The sequence below is a fragment of the Panthera tigris genome, chromosome B3, assembly GCF_018350195.1.
Source record: "Panthera tigris isolate Pti1 chromosome B3, P.tigris_Pti1_mat1.1, whole genome shotgun sequence".
NCBI lineage: Eukaryota > Metazoa > Chordata > Mammalia > Carnivora > Felidae > Panthera > Panthera tigris.
This window is the reverse complement of record NC_056665.1, coordinates 54,156,253-54,177,768: the sequence shown is the minus strand read 5'-3', so window position 1 is coordinate 54,177,768 and position 21,516 is coordinate 54,156,253. Positions and strand designations below refer to the sequence as shown.

At 36.0% G+C, this 21,516-nt stretch overlaps 1 protein-coding gene across 2 annotated transcripts; it reads left to right on the top strand.

The window, feature by feature from the left end:
* The first annotated feature begins 83 nt into the window (after positions 1 to 83).
* On the top strand, positions 84 to 19,457 carry DTWD1 (DTW domain containing 1). Of its 2 annotated transcripts, none has more exons than XM_007081832.2 (5): positions 84 to 198; positions 3,920 to 4,238; positions 8,931 to 9,074; positions 9,774 to 10,020; positions 19,141 to 19,457. In XM_007081832.2, exons 2-5 carry the CDS (start codon positions 3,975 to 3,977, stop codon positions 19,386 to 19,388), a joined length of 903 nt encoding a protein of 300 aa, XP_007081894.1. In that variant the 5' UTR covers positions 84 to 198; positions 3,920 to 3,974; the 3' UTR covers positions 19,389 to 19,457. The 2 variants fall into 2 exon arrangements, with proteins under 2 accessions (XP_007081894.1, XP_042844846.1); XM_042988912.1 differs by having other exon boundaries at positions 84 to 222.
* Positions 19,458 to 21,516: the final 2,059 nt, after the last annotated feature.

Genomic DNA, 21,516 nt, shown 5'->3' with positions numbered 1-21,516 from the left:
AGCCGTTACTTTCGGCGCGGGACCTGCGCGGCGCCAGGCTCTAGCAACGGCCCTAGCAACGGCCGGACTCCTCCCCCCTCCGGTGTCTCCCGGAAAGCGCTCCGCCGCGCCCGCGCGCGGCCTCAGCCGGGCGCGCGCCTCGGGCTCTGGGGGAGCCGAAGACGCGTGGAGCTGTGCGAGGACCCGCGGGCGGTGCAGGTCTGAGTCCCACTCCGATCCCTGGTGCGGGTCTCCTCGTCCCTCTGCGGACCAGTGGTCTGGCCTGAGCCGTGCGTCCGCAGGGAGTGGACGCTCCTTGGCCGGGCCTTATTGGAGGTTGTGCAGAGTGTCGCCTGTGAGCGGGGCCCTGGTCCCTGTGCGAGCGCTTGCATTTTTTAGGATCCTGTGGGGCCCCTTGGGAAAAAGGCTTCCAAATTTTACCTCAAAACAAAACAAAAAATGTTTTCCCCCAACAATTATTTTTCAGTGGTTTCCGCGCCAAGGAAAGTCTGTTCTGGCATGCAGTCCCCAAGGAAGTATTTATTTTTTAGTGTTTGGAGTGGTTTGCGAGGGATTGGTAATCAGGGAAGGAGAAGCTAAGCACAGTGTGCCGTGCAGTGTATTTAACATAATAAGTAGTGGTTACATAATAAGCCAAGGAGTCTGTTTCTTATGTCTGCATTACTTCTTGGGAACATAGGACAAGTAAAGAAGTATATTAATACTTTTAAGATGCCAGTTCATGGAGTTGGATGATAAAATCGCTGCTTAAATCCACAGCATTTAAGTATTACTTCTGCCCGAAACCGTAGTGTATCATGAAAAACTAAGGCAAGATAGTCTGCCTACCACATGATGGATGATGTGGGAGAGGCCACTGGTCCTGCATGAAGAGGGTGGCACCTTGGGTTTTTCAAAAATGAATGTTGGACCTGTGTATATTATGTGACCAGGTTCTTCAAAATACTTAAGGAAAAAAAATTAAGGAAAAATGCTTTATCTAGTAGTGACTTGATCTACAATATATGGTTGGGGTGTTTTATATAGTATTCCATTGGAAAGTGACTGGTAGCTAGGAACTTTTAACAGTATCGTTTTGCAAAAAACATATATGTGTATATATATAATATATAAAATTTGCCATGCTGCCACTTGTACCAGGTTGCAGATGGCCCATAAAGATGGTTTGTTAGGTTCTTCAGTAGGGAGATTGATACACATGATTTCTTTTTTAGAATGGTTTTGATGTGATAAGGAATTGTGGAATTCCTCCCTTTGCGCAAGACACAGAGATAGATACGTGAGATCAGTAAAGAATTCTGCTCTTGCAGAGTTGACTGCTAGGAGGGACAGCTTTGCTAAAAGGCAACTAACTACAAAAAGCAGATTTTTCCATGCTAAATAAGTGAAATCAGTAATAAATGGGCAAAGTTAAAGAGATGTTAAGAGGTTGCCATAGAACATCTAGAGTCCTGACTTTGAGACTAAAATAGAGGATTATATGCAAGGTAGAATTGATGGAACTTGGTGAGTGATTAGATTTGAGGGAAAAGAGGTTAGAGGGGGAGTAAAAAATTTGTTTTCACCCTAATTTGCAGAATGATGAGTGTACCATCAAGGCATTTATTACTTTTTTAGGAATAGATTCTTTTTATGTTTTCTAAGTAACCCTCAAAACTTTCATCAATAAACCTCAAAAGAATTTGATGTTCATAAGCATGTTTTGAAGGTTGTGAATCGTTACATTTGCAACAAACTATTTGTACACATTTGAGGCAGGCTATTGGCTAGGTCAGGACCGATGCCCTTGTCATGTGGTTTCGGAGACCTTTGGAGGGAACTGTCCATAACTAACCACTTTTGGCTTCTTTTGTGTGGCCACCACAGCCATAAGTGAGCGTATAGGTGAAACGGGAGGGGGGAGCCATAAACATTTCCTTTTCACTGTCTCATAGGTATTTATGTTGTTTGATTTTGTAGAGGAAGGACATTTATATAAGGCTTCACTAATATCCATTTGGCTGTTTGGAAGGCCAAGCGGAATATAGGGGAATATTTCTGAGGCAGAATGCACTTAGAGGGCCCTAGAAAAACTCACAAGTAGTTTTCCACTGAATGTCAGGCAACCACATTGACCTTCTTGACATCCCCAGTAACTGTGTACGTCAGCCCCATATTGCTTGAGTTCTTTGGTGGCATATGCAAACCTTCTAAATAGTTACTGGAACACCCAGGAAAGTGGAGTCAGGTTGAATTAGTCCAGTCCAGTTCCTTTTATAGAATGAGTCCCATGATGAAGTAATTCAAGACTATTACAACCTAAAAACGTTTTTTCATAAGGACCTCCGGCAACACCAGAGCAAACCCAAACCAAGATTTAGGTGAAACTTAACTAGCTTGCTAAGTGCAGTAATGGGACCTCTTTTGGCTTATGACAGTTGACCTTTGGTTGCCCAATAAGAGATTTGTAGCTCCAATTTCTGGAGACTAATAGTATCTCTTCCCAGACTTTTAAGGCTGCTCCTGTCCTTAGAATGATTTTTTTTTTTAATTTTAGTCAAGATTTCTTTACCTGAGTCTGTAGATGGACTTTTAGAGATCTGTAAACCACATGAAATTGTGTGCAAAATATTGTGTTTGTGTATGCATCCATGTGAGAGGTCTAAGACTCTCTCACATGATCTTAAATGGATCTGAGACTCAAGAAAAGGAGGCAGCTTGGTAAATTTACTTTGAGTAAATTTGGCCAATATATTTTATTTTCCCAGTATATTTTAATGTATTTTTCTTCAATGACAAGCGTCTTTTTTCTTTGGGTCTCAAGCTTACTGGTATTTAAAATCTATAAAAAAAACTCCTGATGAGTAATTAAACTAGTTTTACTAACTTCTTGTTGGTAAATTATGTTGAATATTATGTTCCACTGGACTTTTTGTTCACTTTCTATTTGGGATACCACAGAAAAGTTTCCTGCTGCAGTCACAGCATTTCTTCTCTTAGTGTTTGTACTCAAAGTGCCTGGGGCCTCATAGTTAAACACCACAATGCCATAAGGCTTTATAATGAAAGACTCATTTTACAGCTTTGGAATGCATATCAAATCAAAAGGTCCCCAGTCTCTTTTCTCCCTAAAAAGATAACTGCTTACAGAATATTTGAGTAACAGTTTGGACAGCCATTATTCTTTGAAAGAAATATTTAAATGGGAAAGTAATTTTACTATTTTATCTCTAGAAGTGAAGCATCTGAATGATTTATATTTTTAAAAAGCAGTATGAAATCTTCAAGCGAGGACATTAGTGTTACTTTGTAAAATTTTTAAGTTTATAAGATCACACTTTATTTTTCTGGGTATGTATTTCACCTTTTGGGATAGTTTACAAATTATAATTGGTAGTAGATGCCTATCCTATTTTAGTGGATGTTTAGTTATGTTTGTGTGTGTGTTTTAATTTAAGTTGAAGAGGAATATATCTCTTAGAGCATAACCAACTAAATTTTACTGATTTCACTGGAACCTTGTATTTTCATTAGGATTTAGGTTGATATTTGATATCATGTAACATCAGTTTAAAGTCAGAGCCTACAGGGTTGAATACATTCCTGGCTGATACTAATATTAACCATTACATTCCCAAATAAAACAAGAGTCACTAAAAAATGGATTGTTGGTACCTAAGTTTTATATTTAAATAACTTTTCTAAGATAGCATCTTTTTATTTTTATGGAGGGAATGGCCCAGAGGGTAATATATTGAGATTATTGCTTTTTAATTTTGTGTTTTAAATCATGCTAATTTAGTGGCTTAAAAAGCTTATTAACATTTTTAAATAAATACAGCAGCACACAGTTTTAAATTAAATTGAGTGATTTTCTTTGTGGAGACAAGTATAAAATATTTCCTATCTTTATTTTGCCCCCACTTTTTGTTTTTTGCAGCACACCTATGATGTATGTTTTAGAAATAGATGTTAAACTTTGGTTCGAATGAAAAATGTCTGTCAATCCACCTATATTTCTCAAAGACAAAGAAGAAAATAATTCAAAATTTGTGGAAATACAACAGTCACAAACTACTTCCATAGCTGCAGAAGATCCTCTTCAAAACTTATGCCTAGCATCTCAAGAAGTTCTTCAAAAAGCTCAGCAAAGTGGAAGATCAAAATGTCTCAAATGTGGTGGTTCAAGAATGTTCTATTGCTATACATGTTATGTCCCAGTTGAAAATGTACCTATTGAGCAGATGCCACTTGTGAAGGTTGGTAAGAAATTTAATTATTTGAAAGTAGGAAAAGAGGTTTTAAAAAGACATCGCATATATACCTGCTCTAAAATAATTGATAAGCTTGATAAATAGCGTCATTGTGGGAATGAATACTATTAATAGAAAATTTAAACTTACAGAGTGGCAAATCTATTTCTTTTTCTTGTCTCTGGAATAAGAGATTCACATTGCTAAAATACTTGGGTCTGAGTAGTATTGTTTTGAATGAAATCAATTACTTTTTCATTAATGATTATAATTCATCTAAAACATAGGAAAAAATATGGCATAAACATGAATAGTACAAGAGACAAGTATATAGCTTGCCTGAAGGAACTTCAAAAACTACTTCAAGGCCTTGGACTTCTTTTTAAAAAAACATATCCTAAAGAAACTAGGATTGATGTTTGTTTAGGTTTTTGTAGAACAAGCTTATTACCACCATCCTACACTAGGAGATAGAGCTCATGTCAGTGACCTAAACTAAGTAAACTTGAAAAGGCTACGTATTCATTGGGCCATATTATAATTGTAGTTATTTAAGTCAGATTTTAAAAAATTGATTTGAATTGATTGCTTACGCTATACTTTTTCTTGCTTACCAAGATACTCCTGTGTAGGTGAAAGGTGTATAGACCATGATATCTTTGTAATCAAAGAGTTTATGACATATATGTCAACTTGTCTAACATTTACATGAACTTGGGTAGTAAATCAAATAATGTGTAAAATTTGCTGCCTATTAGGGCTTTAGAGAGACTAAACTCTACACATGGGCTCATTAGAATTTGTTGGTAAGAAAATAAGTTGAAAGTATATTCAAAAATATTTAATATGGTGACTTTAAGATTCATTTAAATTTGAAGTAGAATACTTTAATACTTATATTTTGTTACTTGGATTTCATTTTGGCTTGTATGCTGTCTTGTCAAGTTCATGGTCTCCTGAGAGGTCTAAAATCACACTTACTTACAGGCTATTGGAAAGTTTACTGGTCAAGAAGAAATAGGCATGGAATCTAATCAGCTTCATAGTTACCTTAAAAAAACTGAAAACTTGAGGAAAATAATTTTTTTTAAGTTTCCTATTATCTTGCAAGAATGTTACATTTCAAAGTATAGCTTTTAAAGTATACACAGAATTATTCTATCTTCTGTTCATATCATAGCCACATAAAGAGAGTATCCTTTTAGAAGTTTTAAGATGTATTGTGTTCCAAAGGATTGAAGATCAGAATAATAAAAGTCATTAACATACTGACTTTTCATAGAAATTTAAGAATAGAGGATTATTTTCCAAATCAGTGACTCAAAACACTATGCCAAGGGTTTGATCAACTCTAAATAGCCTACCGGATCATGCAGAGTTTTTAAAAATGTTTATATGTTAATGGCCATATATAAAACTCAGTATGTTAACATATATTAATAGTAATAAAAACTCTGTAAATTTTTATTTCTAATGTTTACTTTATTTTTACAAATCATTCAGCATTTGCTTTTAGATAGCCTGCTTGGGAAGGAAAGACGACTACATGATGAGTAAGTGCCTCCCAAGCTTTAAAGTTTAGTCTATGGAATAAATTCATAAATACTGATTCTTTTCATGCAGAATATGATTTTTTTTAATGTCATGAGAAATGCATAAGTAAAAGATGCTCTTGGGTATTTTTTAAAAAAGGAGTCCCCCCCCCCCAAAAAAAAAAGTCATGAGGTAAAAGAAATCTTCATCTTCAGTAGAGTCCTAGAATTTAATTTTTTTTTTTAAGGTTCATTCATTTTTCAGAGACAGAGTGTGAGTGGGGTTGGAGCAGAAAGAGAGAGGGAGACACAGAATCCAAAGCAGGCTCCAGGCTCTGAGCTGTCAACACAGAACCCGACACAGGGCTCGAACTCACAGACCGCAAGATCATGACCTGAGCTGAAGTAGGAGGCTTAACCGACTGAACCACCCAGGTGCCCCTAGAACCCTAGAATTTATTTTATTTATTTATTTATTTATTTATTTATTTATTTATTTATTTATTTTAAATTTTTTAACGTTTATTTATTTTTGAGACAGAGAGAGACAGAGCATGAACGGGGGAGGGCCAGAGAGAGGGAGACACAGAATCTGAAACAGGCTCCAGGCTCTGAGCTGTCAGCACAGTGCCCGACGCGGGGTTTGAACTCACGGACCGCGAGATCATGACCCGAGCTGAAGTCAGCCACTTAACCGACTGAGCCACCCAGGCGCCCCTAGAACCCTAGAATTTAAAAGACTGTTTTTTGGGAAAGTTGATAATCACACAGGAAAAGGCTTAGGGTTCCTGCTAATGGCATTTTAATAAATTGGGGCAGAAAGATTTGGTAAATATTTTATAGGAATTATAGGTGTTAGAGAACAGATGTTCTTTACATATTTGAAAACAGAACATCTCTACTTGAACTATGGTAAACACTGCTGGTGTTACTCTGTACCCTGTCATTATTTAAGAAGTATCTTCCTTTAAAATGTGTGAACTAGAGTACAAACAGTATTATTTCCACAATTTGATCTGTGCTTTTGTTTCATAGTATCAGAAACTTCAGGGACCTATACTGGGTCCCAGGATACTTCTTGAGCACAAAGTTTGCATAATTGTCTTATACTTGTAGAATTTAGTCCATGATAGGCTAGGTACATGACTTTTAAATATATGAGTAACACTCTATGTCCTTGATGTAAATGGTACCCTTCAGACATAGCCAGTTAATCAGAAATGTCACCTTTGGAATTTTCAGCTCTACTCATCAGCCATAGAAGAAAGTCAGTTTTACTAGTAATAGAATACTTTGTCACAATGTGCTTTCTTTTTCTTCTTTCCTCTTTCTATCTGCCCTGGGCTAAGATAATGCTGACCTGGGACTGAGAGACCCTGGGGAAGGGGAATGTAGTGTCAACTGAGACTGAGCATCATGAGGAAATTCTGACGTAGAGTTCAGCCAGAAGTAGACTGATGTAAAATCATTTGTGAACTGCCTACTTAAATGGTAAATTTTCTATAACTAGAAGTTGGTTTGGTGATTTGAAGCAATTGGCCCTAATTGGTCACTAGGCCCAAGTGGGGAGGGAAGGAGATTTGGCGTTTGAAACCCTAAATTGAAAATTACTTGGGGTACATATTTATGGCCCTTCTGGGATATATACCCTCCTTTTCCACACAGTCACCCAGAAAAGTAAAGTATGTGCAGTTGGGACCATCTAGTAGCGTGCGGCAACTGCTCCTTTAAAAACCAGCTCTAGAATTAATGATACGTACAACAATATGGATGACTCTCAGAACAATTATTCTGAGTGAAAGAAGTCAGATGAAAAGAGTACATACCATATTTGTATATTAATTTATGAATGATTATTTCAGTAAAAAATACATATTCAAGAACCAAAAAAAAGAAACCCCAACAGAAAAAGAAAAGAGCATATACCATATGATTTCATTTATATAAAACCTTAGAAAATGCAAACCTATAGTGATAGCAGAGCAATCATCATTGCCTAGGGACTGTGAGTGGTAGTTGATGGGGAAAGGGGAAGGAGGGAGGCACAAGAAGGCTTTTTGGGGGCGACAGATAAATTTGTGATCTTGATTGTGGTGATGAACTCAAGGGTGTTAAAATTCATTATATTGTATACCTTAAATATGTGGCATTTATTATACCTATTTTATCCCTTTATTAAAGCTATTTTAAAAAACAAAAATAGTTTTGTACTCCAGGGTAAAATAACTTGCCCCAGGGTAAATACCTAGAATCCTACCTAAAATCCTGTTTTGGGTAAAGCGGAAGCTGGAAGAGTGTTTATCATAACAAATAAATCATTTATAATCAGTGAAGAATCCAACTTAGAGTTTCTTATATGTTATGGGGGGGATATGACTTGGCTTTCATTTTCATACTCCTGACTGTAGCACCTGTATATGCATTATACAGAAAACTAAATCAAACAAGTCAGTGAAATGATAGTAAAATCTCACTCAAGAAATGCAAGAGAATATTATTTTTACAAAGAGGCAGGACATAATCCATAACAAAGAAGCTTTAAGGAAAATAGACAAAATTATTTTGAAGAGAGTTAATTTTTATATAAAGTGTGCACCTCTTGGACCTGTTACTTTTTCCAATTGACGATTATTTCATTTTTGCTGTGAAAGGCCACTGATGAGAATCATGATGTTCACAACAAAGGGTAATACCTTTGATCTCGAAGGACATGTAGGGAATAAAATTTGACTTGAAGTTTAGATGTGAAGCCTTTGCCCAAACTTATATTTCCTTTTATTGTGTCATAAAATTAATAAACCTAGAGTTTATAGAAATTATAAAAAATGTTCTTGGCACAGATACTGAAATGCAAGGAATTGGGCTCCCTGCCTATGTAACGTAAATGAAAATGACCTTGAAACTTTGCTTTAAGAGCAGATTCTATGTTAAAGGAGTTGGAAATAGTTGTTTAGTATTTGATCAACAATATCAAGGAAGAAATTTGGGTTTGCTTTATGGCTCTTAGAATTCTTAATATTCTAGTTTAGAAATGTATGATTTTCAAATTATATTTGTAGGAGCTTAGTGTGAACTTACTTTTTTGGCCTTAAAGATTATTTTTATTAACATAAAAATTAGAATTTTTATGTTTGTTGTGTTGATTTCTCTTTTTTTTTAATTTTAGCTTCCACTGAAGATTGACATCATTAAACATCCAAATGAAACAGATGGCAAAAGTACTGCTGTACATGCAAAACTATTAGCACCTGAATTTGTAAATATTTACACGTATCCTTGTATTCCAGAATATGAAGAAAAGGACCATGAAGTAGGCAGCTTATTTTTTTACAACTCTTCACATTAAGTCTAAAAATGAATTTTTTTAATGTTTATTTTTTTTTTGAGAGAGAGAGAGTCAGAGTCAGAGTGTGAGTGGGGGAGGGGCAGAGAAAGAGGGAGACACAGAAACTGAAGCAGGTCCCAGGCCCTGAGCTGTCAGCACAGAGCCTGATGTAGGGCTCAAACTCAAGAACAGGGAGATTATGACCTGAGTGGAAGTTGGATGCTTAACTGAGCCACCCAGGTGTCTCTAAAAATGAATTTTAAATTCCATTACCTTTATAAGCTTACTTGAACATAATTTAATATTTTCTTAATGACCTAGAGTTATTTTTTTATAGCAATAAACATACAAATTATTTACTTCATTGGTATCTTCAAAGATCAAATGATTTTAGATTGTTAAGGCTTTTTTGAATCTCGTCTTTCCACTTTATATAGTTTTTCTGCATTATTTCTTCAGGTTTTTACTTACTGCCAATATTACTGTCCCTGCTTTTACTTTCTTCCCTCTCCATTTTCCTAACTATAGTACATACAGATCTAATTTGATACGAACTAAGAAACCATATTATGAACATAATGGGAACATATTCAACATGTTTGTTTCTTGTCAAGTTTTAAGTCAGAATTTATTCATTTCAAAGATCATAATAGCACACTGCTAACTTAAGTTTCTTTGCTTTAGGTTGCACTGGTTTTTCCTGGACCTAAGTCTATTTCAATAAAAGATCTTTCTTTTCATCTGCAAAAAAGGATTCAAAATAATGTTAGAGACAAAAATGACCCTGAGAAGCCATCTGTTAAGCGCAAGAAAACTGAAGAACAGGATTTAAATGACAGCAAGGGCCAAGACACAACACTGAAAAAAATTATATTTATCGATAGCACCTGGAACCAAACAAACAAAATATTCACTGATGAGAGACTTCAAGGTAAGAAAAACAAATTTTCTATGGATTGCTCTGTCTCCCAACTTTCATTTAAAAAAACTTCAAACCTGCAGATTATTGGAAGAATTGCACTGAATACCCATACATTTTGCCACATTTGTTTTATTCTCTATTATATGTGTGTTTATACTTAGATATATCATTCATTTTTGGTTGAACTGCTTGAAAGTAAGTTGCAGACTTGGCAACACTTCACCCTTAAATACCTAACTGTACATCTTTTAAGAATAATTGCAAAGTCACAATACCATTATCACTCTAAGCAAATTAACAAAAGTTCTCTAATCTGTAATACAGAACATAGTCCATATTCACATTTCCCTAATCGACCCAAAGTATCTTTTGTAGCTCTTTTTTCCTTCATATCCCATGTAGTTATTAGGCGTCCTCAGTCTGATTTAACATAGAGCTTCTCCTGTTTTTGTTTTCTATGACTTTGGCTGGCGTGAGGAGGACCGGGCAGTTGTCTGAATGCTCCATCATAATTAGATTCACTTCAGTATTTTTGCAAGGATACATCGTGATAAGGATAAATCTAGGGTTGTCCATGGCAATTCCAGTTTATACTTGTTCTGATATGATTATTAACAGCATTCCCTTTCATTCTCAGAAATGAAGCTCTTTAACTTACTAATTATATGATTACCCTATTCATAGGTAAAGTTATATACTTATTGCATCAAATCAAGAGGCATATAATGTAAGTTCCGTTATTGGTAACAGCTTTAATTAATTAAAGTGGTGATTGCCAGGTCTCCCCATTATAAAGGTTTGTTTTCTTCTTTGACACTAGTAGTAGTAACCTGTGGGGTGACGCTTCGAGACTGTAAACTGTCTATTTCCCAACTGCTGTTCACTGAGTGGTTTTAGTATTCATTGATGACTTGCCTAAATCAGTACTTACATCAAGGATTGCAAAATGATGACATTTCTTTTACATTTGTTAGCTGGCTTTCTTATGTAAAGAACTCTTCTCCACACCCCCCTTCTTTTTTTTCACTCTCCCCCTGCCCCTTTTTGAGGTCACTGTACATTTTTAGATTTCATTTTAGTTCATCATACGTAATATGTTGTGATTGTATCTTTTTTGATGCCCACGTTGTCTCAACTTTTGCTAGTGGAGGCCTTCAAGCCCTGTCTGTGTCATGGCCTCATTAGTCTTTTCTGGTACAACAGGATGTCCCAAGTTCACTTGTACTTTTTTCCTGCCCCAGATCTAGAACCAATGATTGATTATACAAAGGAGCTGTGGTTCTTTTTAGTGGGGACTAATATTAGAAATCAAGAGCTGGTAAGTTTATTACAACTTGGATGTCATTGCTACAGTGGATAGAGCCAAGGAAAATGCACATATATCATGAGTTCACATGGATAGTTCCAATTCCAAGATTTAACTTCCCAGGGATTTTCTTTCTTTTGTTTTACCTTTGTATTTCTGTGTCTCTTAGAGTGAAAAGTTTAGTTCCTAATAAAATGGTTTAAAAGAGTTTCTTCACTTGCCCAACTAGCAGAGCTAGTAATTTGAAGAACAGGAACTCATGTTACCTCTCTTGTTTACTTGCACCTTACTTAGTTCTTCAGGGTTTTTCAGTAGTTTCTCTAAATACTTTAGATTTATTTCCAGCTCTTGATAACTTTGTTTGTGTACCATGTTTGATTAGAAGGCAAGAGAGCTACCCAGTTGGTTTTAGACAGTTGCCAAAACAGTTTCAACCTGGGAGACCCTTTCTCAGGCTATTGTTAAAAATGCACATCACCTAGAAAAGAAAGTTTATGACACTTCTTTGGAGTTTAACTTGTGTTAACTAATCTCAAACTAACGTGAGTGACAATACTAGATTTAATTTACATAGTTCATACCTCTGAGGTCAACATACATGTTGGTAAGATTGCTTTGTCATTCTGATTGTGTGCATACCTGTGTGTTTGTTGGTGAGAATGATAAGCAGAAAGATAGAGACAGAGAAATTGTGTGTGTGTGTGTGTGTGTGAGAGAGAGAGAGAGAGAGAGAGAGAGAGGGGAAAAGGGGGGGGGAAGTGGGAAGGAGAGAGACAAAGAAACTACAGAGTATAAGACCTAGAAGAATCTTTTTGCTGATATTTAATAGAGGGATGGAGCCCTAAGGCCCGACTCTTTGGAGCACTCCCTGCCACACTGCATTGGATGGTTACAGCAGCACCTTATTCCTCAGTTTGAAGATTTTTCTGAACTACTTTCTTTACAATTATCTTATATGGTAATTGAAAGGATGAAATGAAAGAACATGAGTGAAAGCAGTTAAAAAAACTATAAAAGGAATTATTGAGGCACAATTCAAAAATCTGTTTTCAGAGTGTTCATATTTGAAATTAAGGCTTCAAATCAGATTTGTACCAAAATTTCTGTTATTCCTTTCCAGATCACATAGTAGGTATCCTGTATTTTTAAAAGGGGATTTCTTGGGGCGCCTGGGTGGCGCAGTCGGTTGGGCGTCCGACTTCAGCCAGGTCACGATCTCGCAGTCCGTGAGTTCGAGCCCCGCGTCAGGCTCTGGGCTGATGGCTCAGAGCCTGGAGCCTGTTTCCGATTCTGTGTCTCCCTCTCTCTCTGCCCCTCCCCCGTTCATGCTCTGTCTCTCTCTGTCCCAAAAATAAATAAATGTTGAAAAAAAAAATTTAAAAAAAAAATAAAAAATAAAAGGGGATTTCTTAATTCCTTCAAAACCATGAAATCTGCATGTCCTACTTCAACCCCTCTCCCTTCTAGTGCCTTATTGCACCACAGGGACTACTTCAGGCTTTGCACATACTTAACAGTCTCTGTATATGTGAAAAAACAGTTTCCAGAAAAACCAAATTACTTCCTCAAGACACAACCCATGTTTGCTATAAATCATTGCCTTTGGGTTTTAAAACATTTTATCATTTGATGGGATTAAACTGAACAAACCAGCTTTTTTTTTTCAATATATGAAATTTATTGTCAAATTGGTTTCCATACAACACCCAGTGCTCATCCCAAAAGGTGCCCTCCTCAATACCCATCACCCATCCTTCCCTCCCTCCCACCTCCCCATCAACCCTCAGTTTGTTCTCAGTTTTTAAGAGTCTCTTAAGCTTTGTCTCTCTCCCACTCTAACCTCTTTTTTTTTTTTTTTTCCTTCCCCTCCTCCATGGGTTTCTGTTAAGTTTCTCAGGATCCACATAAGAGTGAAACCATATGGTATCTGTCTTTCTCTGTATGGCTTATTACACTTAGCATTACACTCTCCAGTTCCATCCACGTTGCTACAAAGGGCCATATTTCATTCTTTCTCATTGCCATGTAGTACTCCATTGTGTATATAAACCACAGTTTCTTTATCCATTCATCATGAACACACCAGCTTTAAACCTCAGATAAAACCCTCAAATGTAATGTATTGGAAATTGTTTCGGTTATCTTATGAATGCAGAGGTTAAGAATCTCTTTAAAAATGTAGAAACATACTGTTTTGCCACATTTTACAGAGAAATAGCTCTGAATGTTTTACTCTTGGCAAAATAAAACATTTGAAGGTTGAGTGCATAATTTAATCATAAAATGTGAACTTACACGTGAAGAGTGATATAACATTCTTGAAGATTCACCATAGGAAGCCTTAGAAGAAGGTGGTGAGGAAGGATGGTTGCTTTTGTTGGAGAGGCAGTCCAAATTATAAAAACTGGGATTATATTATAATTTGTTTTATGGGTACCTGGGTGGCTCAGTCAGTTAAGCATCCAACTTCAGCTCAGGTCATGATTTCATTGCTTGTGAGTTTGAGCCCGGTGTCAGGTTCTGTGCTGACAGCTCAGAGCCTGGAGTCTGCTTTAGATTCTGTGTCTCCTTCTTTCTCTGCTGCTCCCCATTCATGCTCTGTCTCTGTCTCTCTCTCTCAAAAATAAATAAACATTTAAAAAAAATTTTTTTTAATTAGCCAGCCATCTCCCTTCATTTTGACTGTATTCATATAATGTTTAAAGTGACTGCTTTTTTTTAGATTAAAAGCATTGCCTGAACTGTAATCAGTGTGTAAGTGAGTGCTGTATCATATACTGCCTCATTCAGTCCTCACAACGACAGTATGAGGATAGCTCAAGATTTTTACTCTTACTTTTCAGTTGAAGAAATTCAGGCAATAATTTTGAAGGGAAAAGCCATTTATAATTATCTGCTTTAAAATTCTGCTAAAAAAGATTTGCTGATTTCATCATAAAATTATTGATTGTCAAAAAATGTTAGCAAAAGAATTTTTTAATATATGTGTTGAGCTTTTAAAAATAAATATTTTCTATATAATCCCATGCCTGTGTTTTTCAGTGTGTTTTCAAAGGTTCTAAATACTTCTAAGAAAATCTTTAAAACAGGATGGATTAATGGTAATAATCACTAACTCTTGATTTTTATACTTAACATTTTAGAACATATTAGGTGTATTAGAAACCAGCATTATTTAGTAGTTACTTTTGGTTTGTTTTTTAGAAATTGCATTGTGATATCAAATCCTATGTTAACATTTTAATTGTACTAATTAGGACATTTTCAAATGTTTGCCTTTACTTCTTGGATATAGTCAACATTAATACAAATAGTCAAAAGAGTTTGGTTTGGGTTGTTACAACTTTTGTGTATCTTTGAATCAAAATTATTCACACTGAAATATTTTCAGGGCACCTGGGTGGATCCATTGATCAGGTCATGATCTCACAGTTTGTGGGTTTGAGCCTGGCATCAGGCTCTGTGCTGACAGCTCGGAGCCTAGAGCCTGCTTTGGATTCTGTGTCTCCCTCTCTTCTGCCCTTCCCTTGCTCATACTCTGTCTATCTCTCTCAAAAATAAATAAAACATTAAAAAAAATCAAATTGGAATATTTTCAAAATACCCAGATAGAATACTTTAAAGGTTGTGATTTGTCCATTCATTCAGTAATATTTGTTGAACACCTGCTCCTGGATAGGTGATGTCCTAGATTGGGGAATAGAAAGGAGAATAGAGCAATCTCTCTACCCTCTAGTTGATCACAGTGGCTATTAGTTAGGGTTGTGTCTCCCCATATGAAACAGAAACCCAGATGGAATCTTAAAACAAGTAGTGAGTTTACTTTTCATGGGTAAAAGTCCAGAAATAGGTAGTCCAAGCTATTATAAGGACTTCACAATGCCTGTAAAGATTCATACTCATTCCATTTTATTCCTCCATCACTTTAATCCTTGTAAGATAGCTGCTAGGTCCCAAGACAAACCATATATATTCCAGTTGTTATATGCCCACTGAGTCTGGCTCTTTCATTGAAAAATAAATATATAATATAATAATAGCTTTCTTGGAATTTTCTCCTAGGAGTTTTCATTTTTTCTTCTTTGGCCAGAATGGTTCACATGACCACTCTGGCTATGAGTAGAGCTGGGACATAGTTTTTATTTTTAGCTGGACACTTGCCATACTGAACAGGATTGAGGTTTGTTAATATTGAGAGAAGGAGAACATGAATATTGAGAAGATAGTGGACATTGTCTGCCATGTAATCTATTACAGGAGGCAGACAAGTAAGCAGGTAAGAAAATTCAATAAATTTTAGATGCAGGGGTAGCATTGAGGAGACACAATCCTGTTCTTCGTGGATTCCCTGAAGGATTAACTGTTTCTGTTGAAATCTTGATGGATAAAGGGCTGAGGCCTGGGCAGTTCAGTCAAAGGGAATGGCATATACACAAAGATATAAAAACATCATTTTACATTCAGGACACTGAAAAAGTTGAATATGGTGTAGAATGTGTACGTATATAAGAATGGTAGGAGAAATAACTGTGAAGAAATACAAACTGTGAATGCCCTTGAATATCATGCCTGGGAATTCGGTCTTTTTTTCCACAGGTGCTATGACACTTGTAGAGAACTTAATGCCAGACATTGACATGATTAGATTTGTATTGTAAGCCTAATGGGAAGAACAGGGCTGGGACCTGACTTCTGGCTCTCATTCTGCCACTAAATAGGCAAAGGTGTTATTTATATTACTTTTTAAACTAAGTTATAACACATGTGAAAGAACATATATATATATATAATATAATGTTATAGCACATGGTGATATAATGAATAATTAAGAACCCAGGCACCAGAATTGTATCAATAACTTATCTACCTATGTTCTTCCCTGCGTGACTCCCCTTCTCCCCTGATCAGAGGTAACTTTTCTCCTGAATTATGTTTTCATCATTCCTTTGTGTTTTATTTATATGCATCAGCTTTCATAATCTTTGTTATTTAGTTTTTTTATTTTGACCTGCATGTTGTATTCCCGGGGACCTGCAATCTAAAGTCACCATTTTGTTTCTAAGGTTTACCCCTGTTGTTACATGATTAACTCTAGTTTATTCATTTTCACTGCTGTGTATTATCTGTGTGAATATACTACAGTTTATCTAGTCTCCTATTGATGAAACACTTGAGTTAATTCTAGTTTATGCTCTTACAAATTATGCATCTGCGAATACTCTTATGCATGTACAAGGTTCCTTAAGGAAACATACCTTGAAGTGGAATCGTTGGGTTGTTGCATATGAGAATGCCCACTTCTACAAGGTAATGCCAACTGTTTTCCAAAGTGTGGGTATACAGATTTATACACCCGTCATTAATGTATAAGAGTCCCCATTGATCCATGATGCCTCCTATCTTGGTATTGTCAGATGTTTGATTTTTGCCAGTCTAGCAGGTATAAAGTGGCATCTCATTGTGATCATAATTTGCCTTTCCCTTAGTTAATAATTGGATTGAGCATCCTTTTGTTCATTTATTTGGCCACACGCATCCCGTTCTGTGAAACAATTATGTGCATCTTTCTAATTTTTTAAAATTGATTTGTAGGAATTCTTTAGATCTACTAGAATGTATATAATAATGTTTTGAAATATCTCCTTGTAGCTTATGACTCATCTTTTAAATTTCTTTATGGTATCTTTTGAGGAATAGAAATTCTTGATGTAGAATTCAATCTTTCATGTTGAGCACTTGCTATGTCTTGTATAAATCCTTTCTACCCTAAGACACTATATTTTTAGTAATTTGTTTATTGATTTTAAAAGTATTTTCTCTGTAAGTAATGTCAATTGTGTTTCTTCCTTTGCAGTTCTTACACATCTAATTAATTTATTGTTTTTTTACTGTGTCAGCTCAGACCTCCGGGTTGACCCTCCGATGTTGAGGGAAGCCCTGTAGACAGACTGTAGAGGTCATCCTGTGTTTCAGTCTCAGAATCTTTTACATGGAGGGTTTCATCTATTCATGTTTGCTATGAGTATTGATATTTTGGGATGTATTTCTACCATCAATTTTATCTGTCCTGTTGTTTACTTTTTTTGTTGTTGACTTTTTTTCAAGTTTTTATCTTTTTCCATTCTGTAATATTCCTATTTTGGTTCTTTTAGAAAATTGTACTCTGCACATGCAACTTATTTGAAGTCAAACAGTATTTTAAACAAGATTTTAACCTTCACTTTTGAACACGCTAAGCACTTAGCAGACAATGTTTGATTCAACTTCCTCCTTGTTCACTAAGTTACTGTTATTTTCTTCATTATTTTTGTTCTGTCCTGTATCTTCAGCCCACAGATTAGATATGGTTATTGTTTTTGTTTCATTCAGGTAGCATTTATTTGGATTTGCATAGATGTTTATTGTTTTCTTTGCTCACCTTTCCTTTAACCCAGACTGTCTTTGCTGAAATACATTCCTTAGCAATTACTTTCATTTGGTTTCCTGTTGGCATGTGTTCAGTTTTTGTTACTTTACTAATGTTTTCATTCCTGTTATTAATATATAGTTCTGCTGAGTACACAATTTGAGGTTGTTAGTTTTTTCTCTTGACACTTTGAAGGTTTTATTCTGGAGTCTTCAGTACTTTACTATTGCTGATAAAAAGTCTCCTATCATTCCCGTTACCATTCTTTTGTATATGATCTGCCACTTCTTAATCCCTGCTTTAAAAATCTCTTTAACTTTGCTCTTTTGCAGTTATTCTATTGTGTGATGGATCTAGGCCTTGATTTCTGTAGATTTATTCTGCTTGAGATACATTATTTCATGGATCTGTGGCTTTGCATTTTTAAAAATAGTCTATGGAAAAGTCATGGACATTATCTCTTTAAATACTATCTCTCCTCCATTCTCTGTTCTCTCCCCCTGCAAGTCCTATGTAGACATTTGATCCTCCTTATCTCTTAAAAATCTTAATTTTTTACAGTATTTTATTTCTTGTCATTCTTTGCTGCATTTCTGAAGTAGCTTTTAGGTTAAAGAGAGGTGTGATAGTAGGGAATCATTGGTAACTCAAAAGTTCCTTATCTGGGTAGGGAGGCTCATTTTAATACTCCCTTCTCCCTTTAATACTACTTTCTCACTTTGAAATAAATATGCTTTATAAAAAGTATAGCAAAATAAATATAATGTGAATCTAAGTAGTGGTCTAAGGTGCTAAAAGCATTTTGGGTTTGTATGTTGACATCTGAGTTTTAAGAGGTCAAAGAACTGTTCTGTGATTTCATGAATTATTTCCTCTTTAAATGCACAGGAGTAAGACATTCTAGCTGACTGTGTCATTGAGGCCTCATGTACAGATGTGGCAGAGCCAAAGAAACAACATTAGGTACTCTGTTCATGAATATATAGCCAAAAAGTGATAATCCAGAAGTCAACTTTAACTATATTAAGGACCATTAACCTGCCTATCTCTCTCAGTGAGTTTTAGAATGATGTTTGAAATGTCAGTTTATCAAGGAAATGAAACCTTCTGAATATTGGTGAATTTAGTCCTGTCACTGGTTAAAATGTAAAAAGACACTGGTAGATAGAAAATAGCATCTTGATTACTTTTAACTCATGGTTGCAAGTTCTAAGATTTATGTATAAGATTTTGTTCTGTGTTTTATATTGCTTCTGTATTTACCTTAATGCATTTAAGAAAATACCCTATTTGGTTGGGGTTAAAGGAACCTGTCTATTCTCTTAAAAAAATTCTTAAAATAATTAAGAGAAATTATCATTATTCTGCCAGATCCTGTGGTTAATAAAAAATATTTATACTTATTTGTTTTTGGCAGGACTGTTACAAGTTGAATTGAAAACAAGAAAAACTTGCTTTTGGCGCCATCAAAAAGGAAAGCCAGACACCTTCCTTTCCACAATTGAAGCTATTTACTACTTTCTAGTAGACTACCATACTGATATATTAAAAGAGAAATACCAAGGACAATATGACAATCTCTTATTTTTCTACTCTTTTATGTACCAGCTGATAAAGAATGCCAAATGTTCTGGAGACAAGGAAATGAGAAAACTTATCCATTAGTTTTTAAAAAGCTACTTATGTCATTTTATTTTGCTAAAAATCAATAAACCTTTACTTGTGCTTTGTTTATTCTTAGGAAATATTAATATATAATGTCTGTTAGATCACTTGAGAAAATAAGGTTTCATTCATTTACCTCATTTTCTAAGGGAATTTTTAGAGATAGTATTGACTGAAACACTCATTTCAGAAGTTATTTGCTCAAGTTGGGTATATCTCAGTTCATTACTACATTTTAATATATGTTATGTTTATGTAATTAGATATAATAGTTGTTTAGGGATCTTCATATTTTTCTGTCTATATCCACTACCACATTTGGAGGTAGATGGGATCAGAATCTCCTCACTGAAAATGAAGTCATAAATACTTGGCTTGAGGTTTGTGGCAAACATAGGCAGAACTAGACTTGCAACTTTAAAATTTTTTTTTTTTTTTTTAACGTTTATTTATTTTTGAGGCAGAGAGAGACAGAGCATGAATGGGGGAGGGGCAGAGAGAGAGGGAGACACAGAACTGGAAGCAGGCTCCAAGCTCCGAGCCATCAGCCCAGAGCCTGACGTGGGGCTCAAACTCACGGTCCGTGAGATCGTGACCTGAGCTGAAGTCGGACGCTCAACCGGCTGAGCCACCCAGGCGCCCCATAGACTTGCAACTTTAGTGGCTAGGGCTGTTTCTGTAAGTCCACACTGCCTGTGATGGACATTTGTTGCTTTTTACATTTGCCTGACATCTTTTTTAGGCAGAAATTACTGGCAGTCATGTCCTACCATGGGTAAGGACATATGACCCAGTTTAGCAAACGAAGTGCCTGGTGGTTGAGCCAAGGATGAGCACATGACCCAGCATCCTTTCTGACAAGTGATGTGAGTGCTGTAGGAGATAGGGTTTATTCTTCAAAAAGCAATATGGTGCACAGATTCTAGAGCTAGCTACTTGAATCTAAATCTTAGCTTTTCTTTTTCCTCTTACCAGTCATATGTCAGTTGCTTCATTTCTAAAGAGATGATAGTACAGTTGCCACCTTATAGCATTATCATGAGGATTAACTGAGTTAATGTATCTAAGGAGCTTTCAACAGCACCTGGCTATACTCAGTGCTATGTATGTGTCTATTCTTTTTATTGTTTTATTTGAAATTGTGAGCTAACCATGCTATAACCCTAGAGCTGCTGATGGCATCTGTGCTGCAGATGGTGGGAACTCGCCTTAGAATGAAGCCAGAAGCCAGCAGAGGAAAATGGAGTGGAGAGATAAGACTGAGTCCTGAGGACATCATTTAATCACCTAATCTAGCTGTTTGTGAAAGGATCCCTACTGTGCTGAATAGCCTTTATTTGCCCCTTTAGATTCATCCACCACCCTTTTCCATTCTGCTCTCCTCTGAGGTAGGTCCCCTTGCTCTCTGGCTTTCGGTTAGGTTCAACAGATGAAAGCACTAGCAAGAGACTGGAGGTTGAAAGGAAAATGAAGCTGTGTTAATTTATTTCCCTGGATCCTTACCTGCCAGGTCACCATGGATTGGCTGTGTCCCTCTACAGAAGACCATCCTATCAGGCATCTCTTTCCAGGCAGTTATTCAAGTTACCCTCTCTAATTTCAGGTCCCTGTTCCGTTATGGGAAGTAATGGCTCCCAGTTGTAACTAGCCCCAGAGTAGTTCATTACTCCTTTTTGGTCTCCCTAAACCCTACCTACACCTTTGTAAATTGTCATTTTATTATATTCTTCTCCCATGCCCCTATATGAAGTTGCCCTCTCTTTCTGGGATCTTGACTGATAAATTGAACCATGTGGATGCTAGCAATAACTGTATGTTTACCAAAGTATATTCATTGTGACATATAACATGTTTTATGAAAAAATGAGTCATTGGTTAAAATTGTTTGCTGCACATTATATTCCCCTCTTAGAGATTCAAAAGGTACAGCTCAAAAGTGCTGAAAAGTCTTGAAGTAAACATTTTGAATTTATTTAAGTTAGTATTTCTTAAACTTATTTGAGTGAGTAATGCCTACTCACATCCTGTGGATACAGGATACTTGCAACATTATAATTTAGAGCAATTCCTGATTATATAGGCAGCTGTGACCTAAAGAGACTAAGTAAGTTGCCCATATGTCACACAG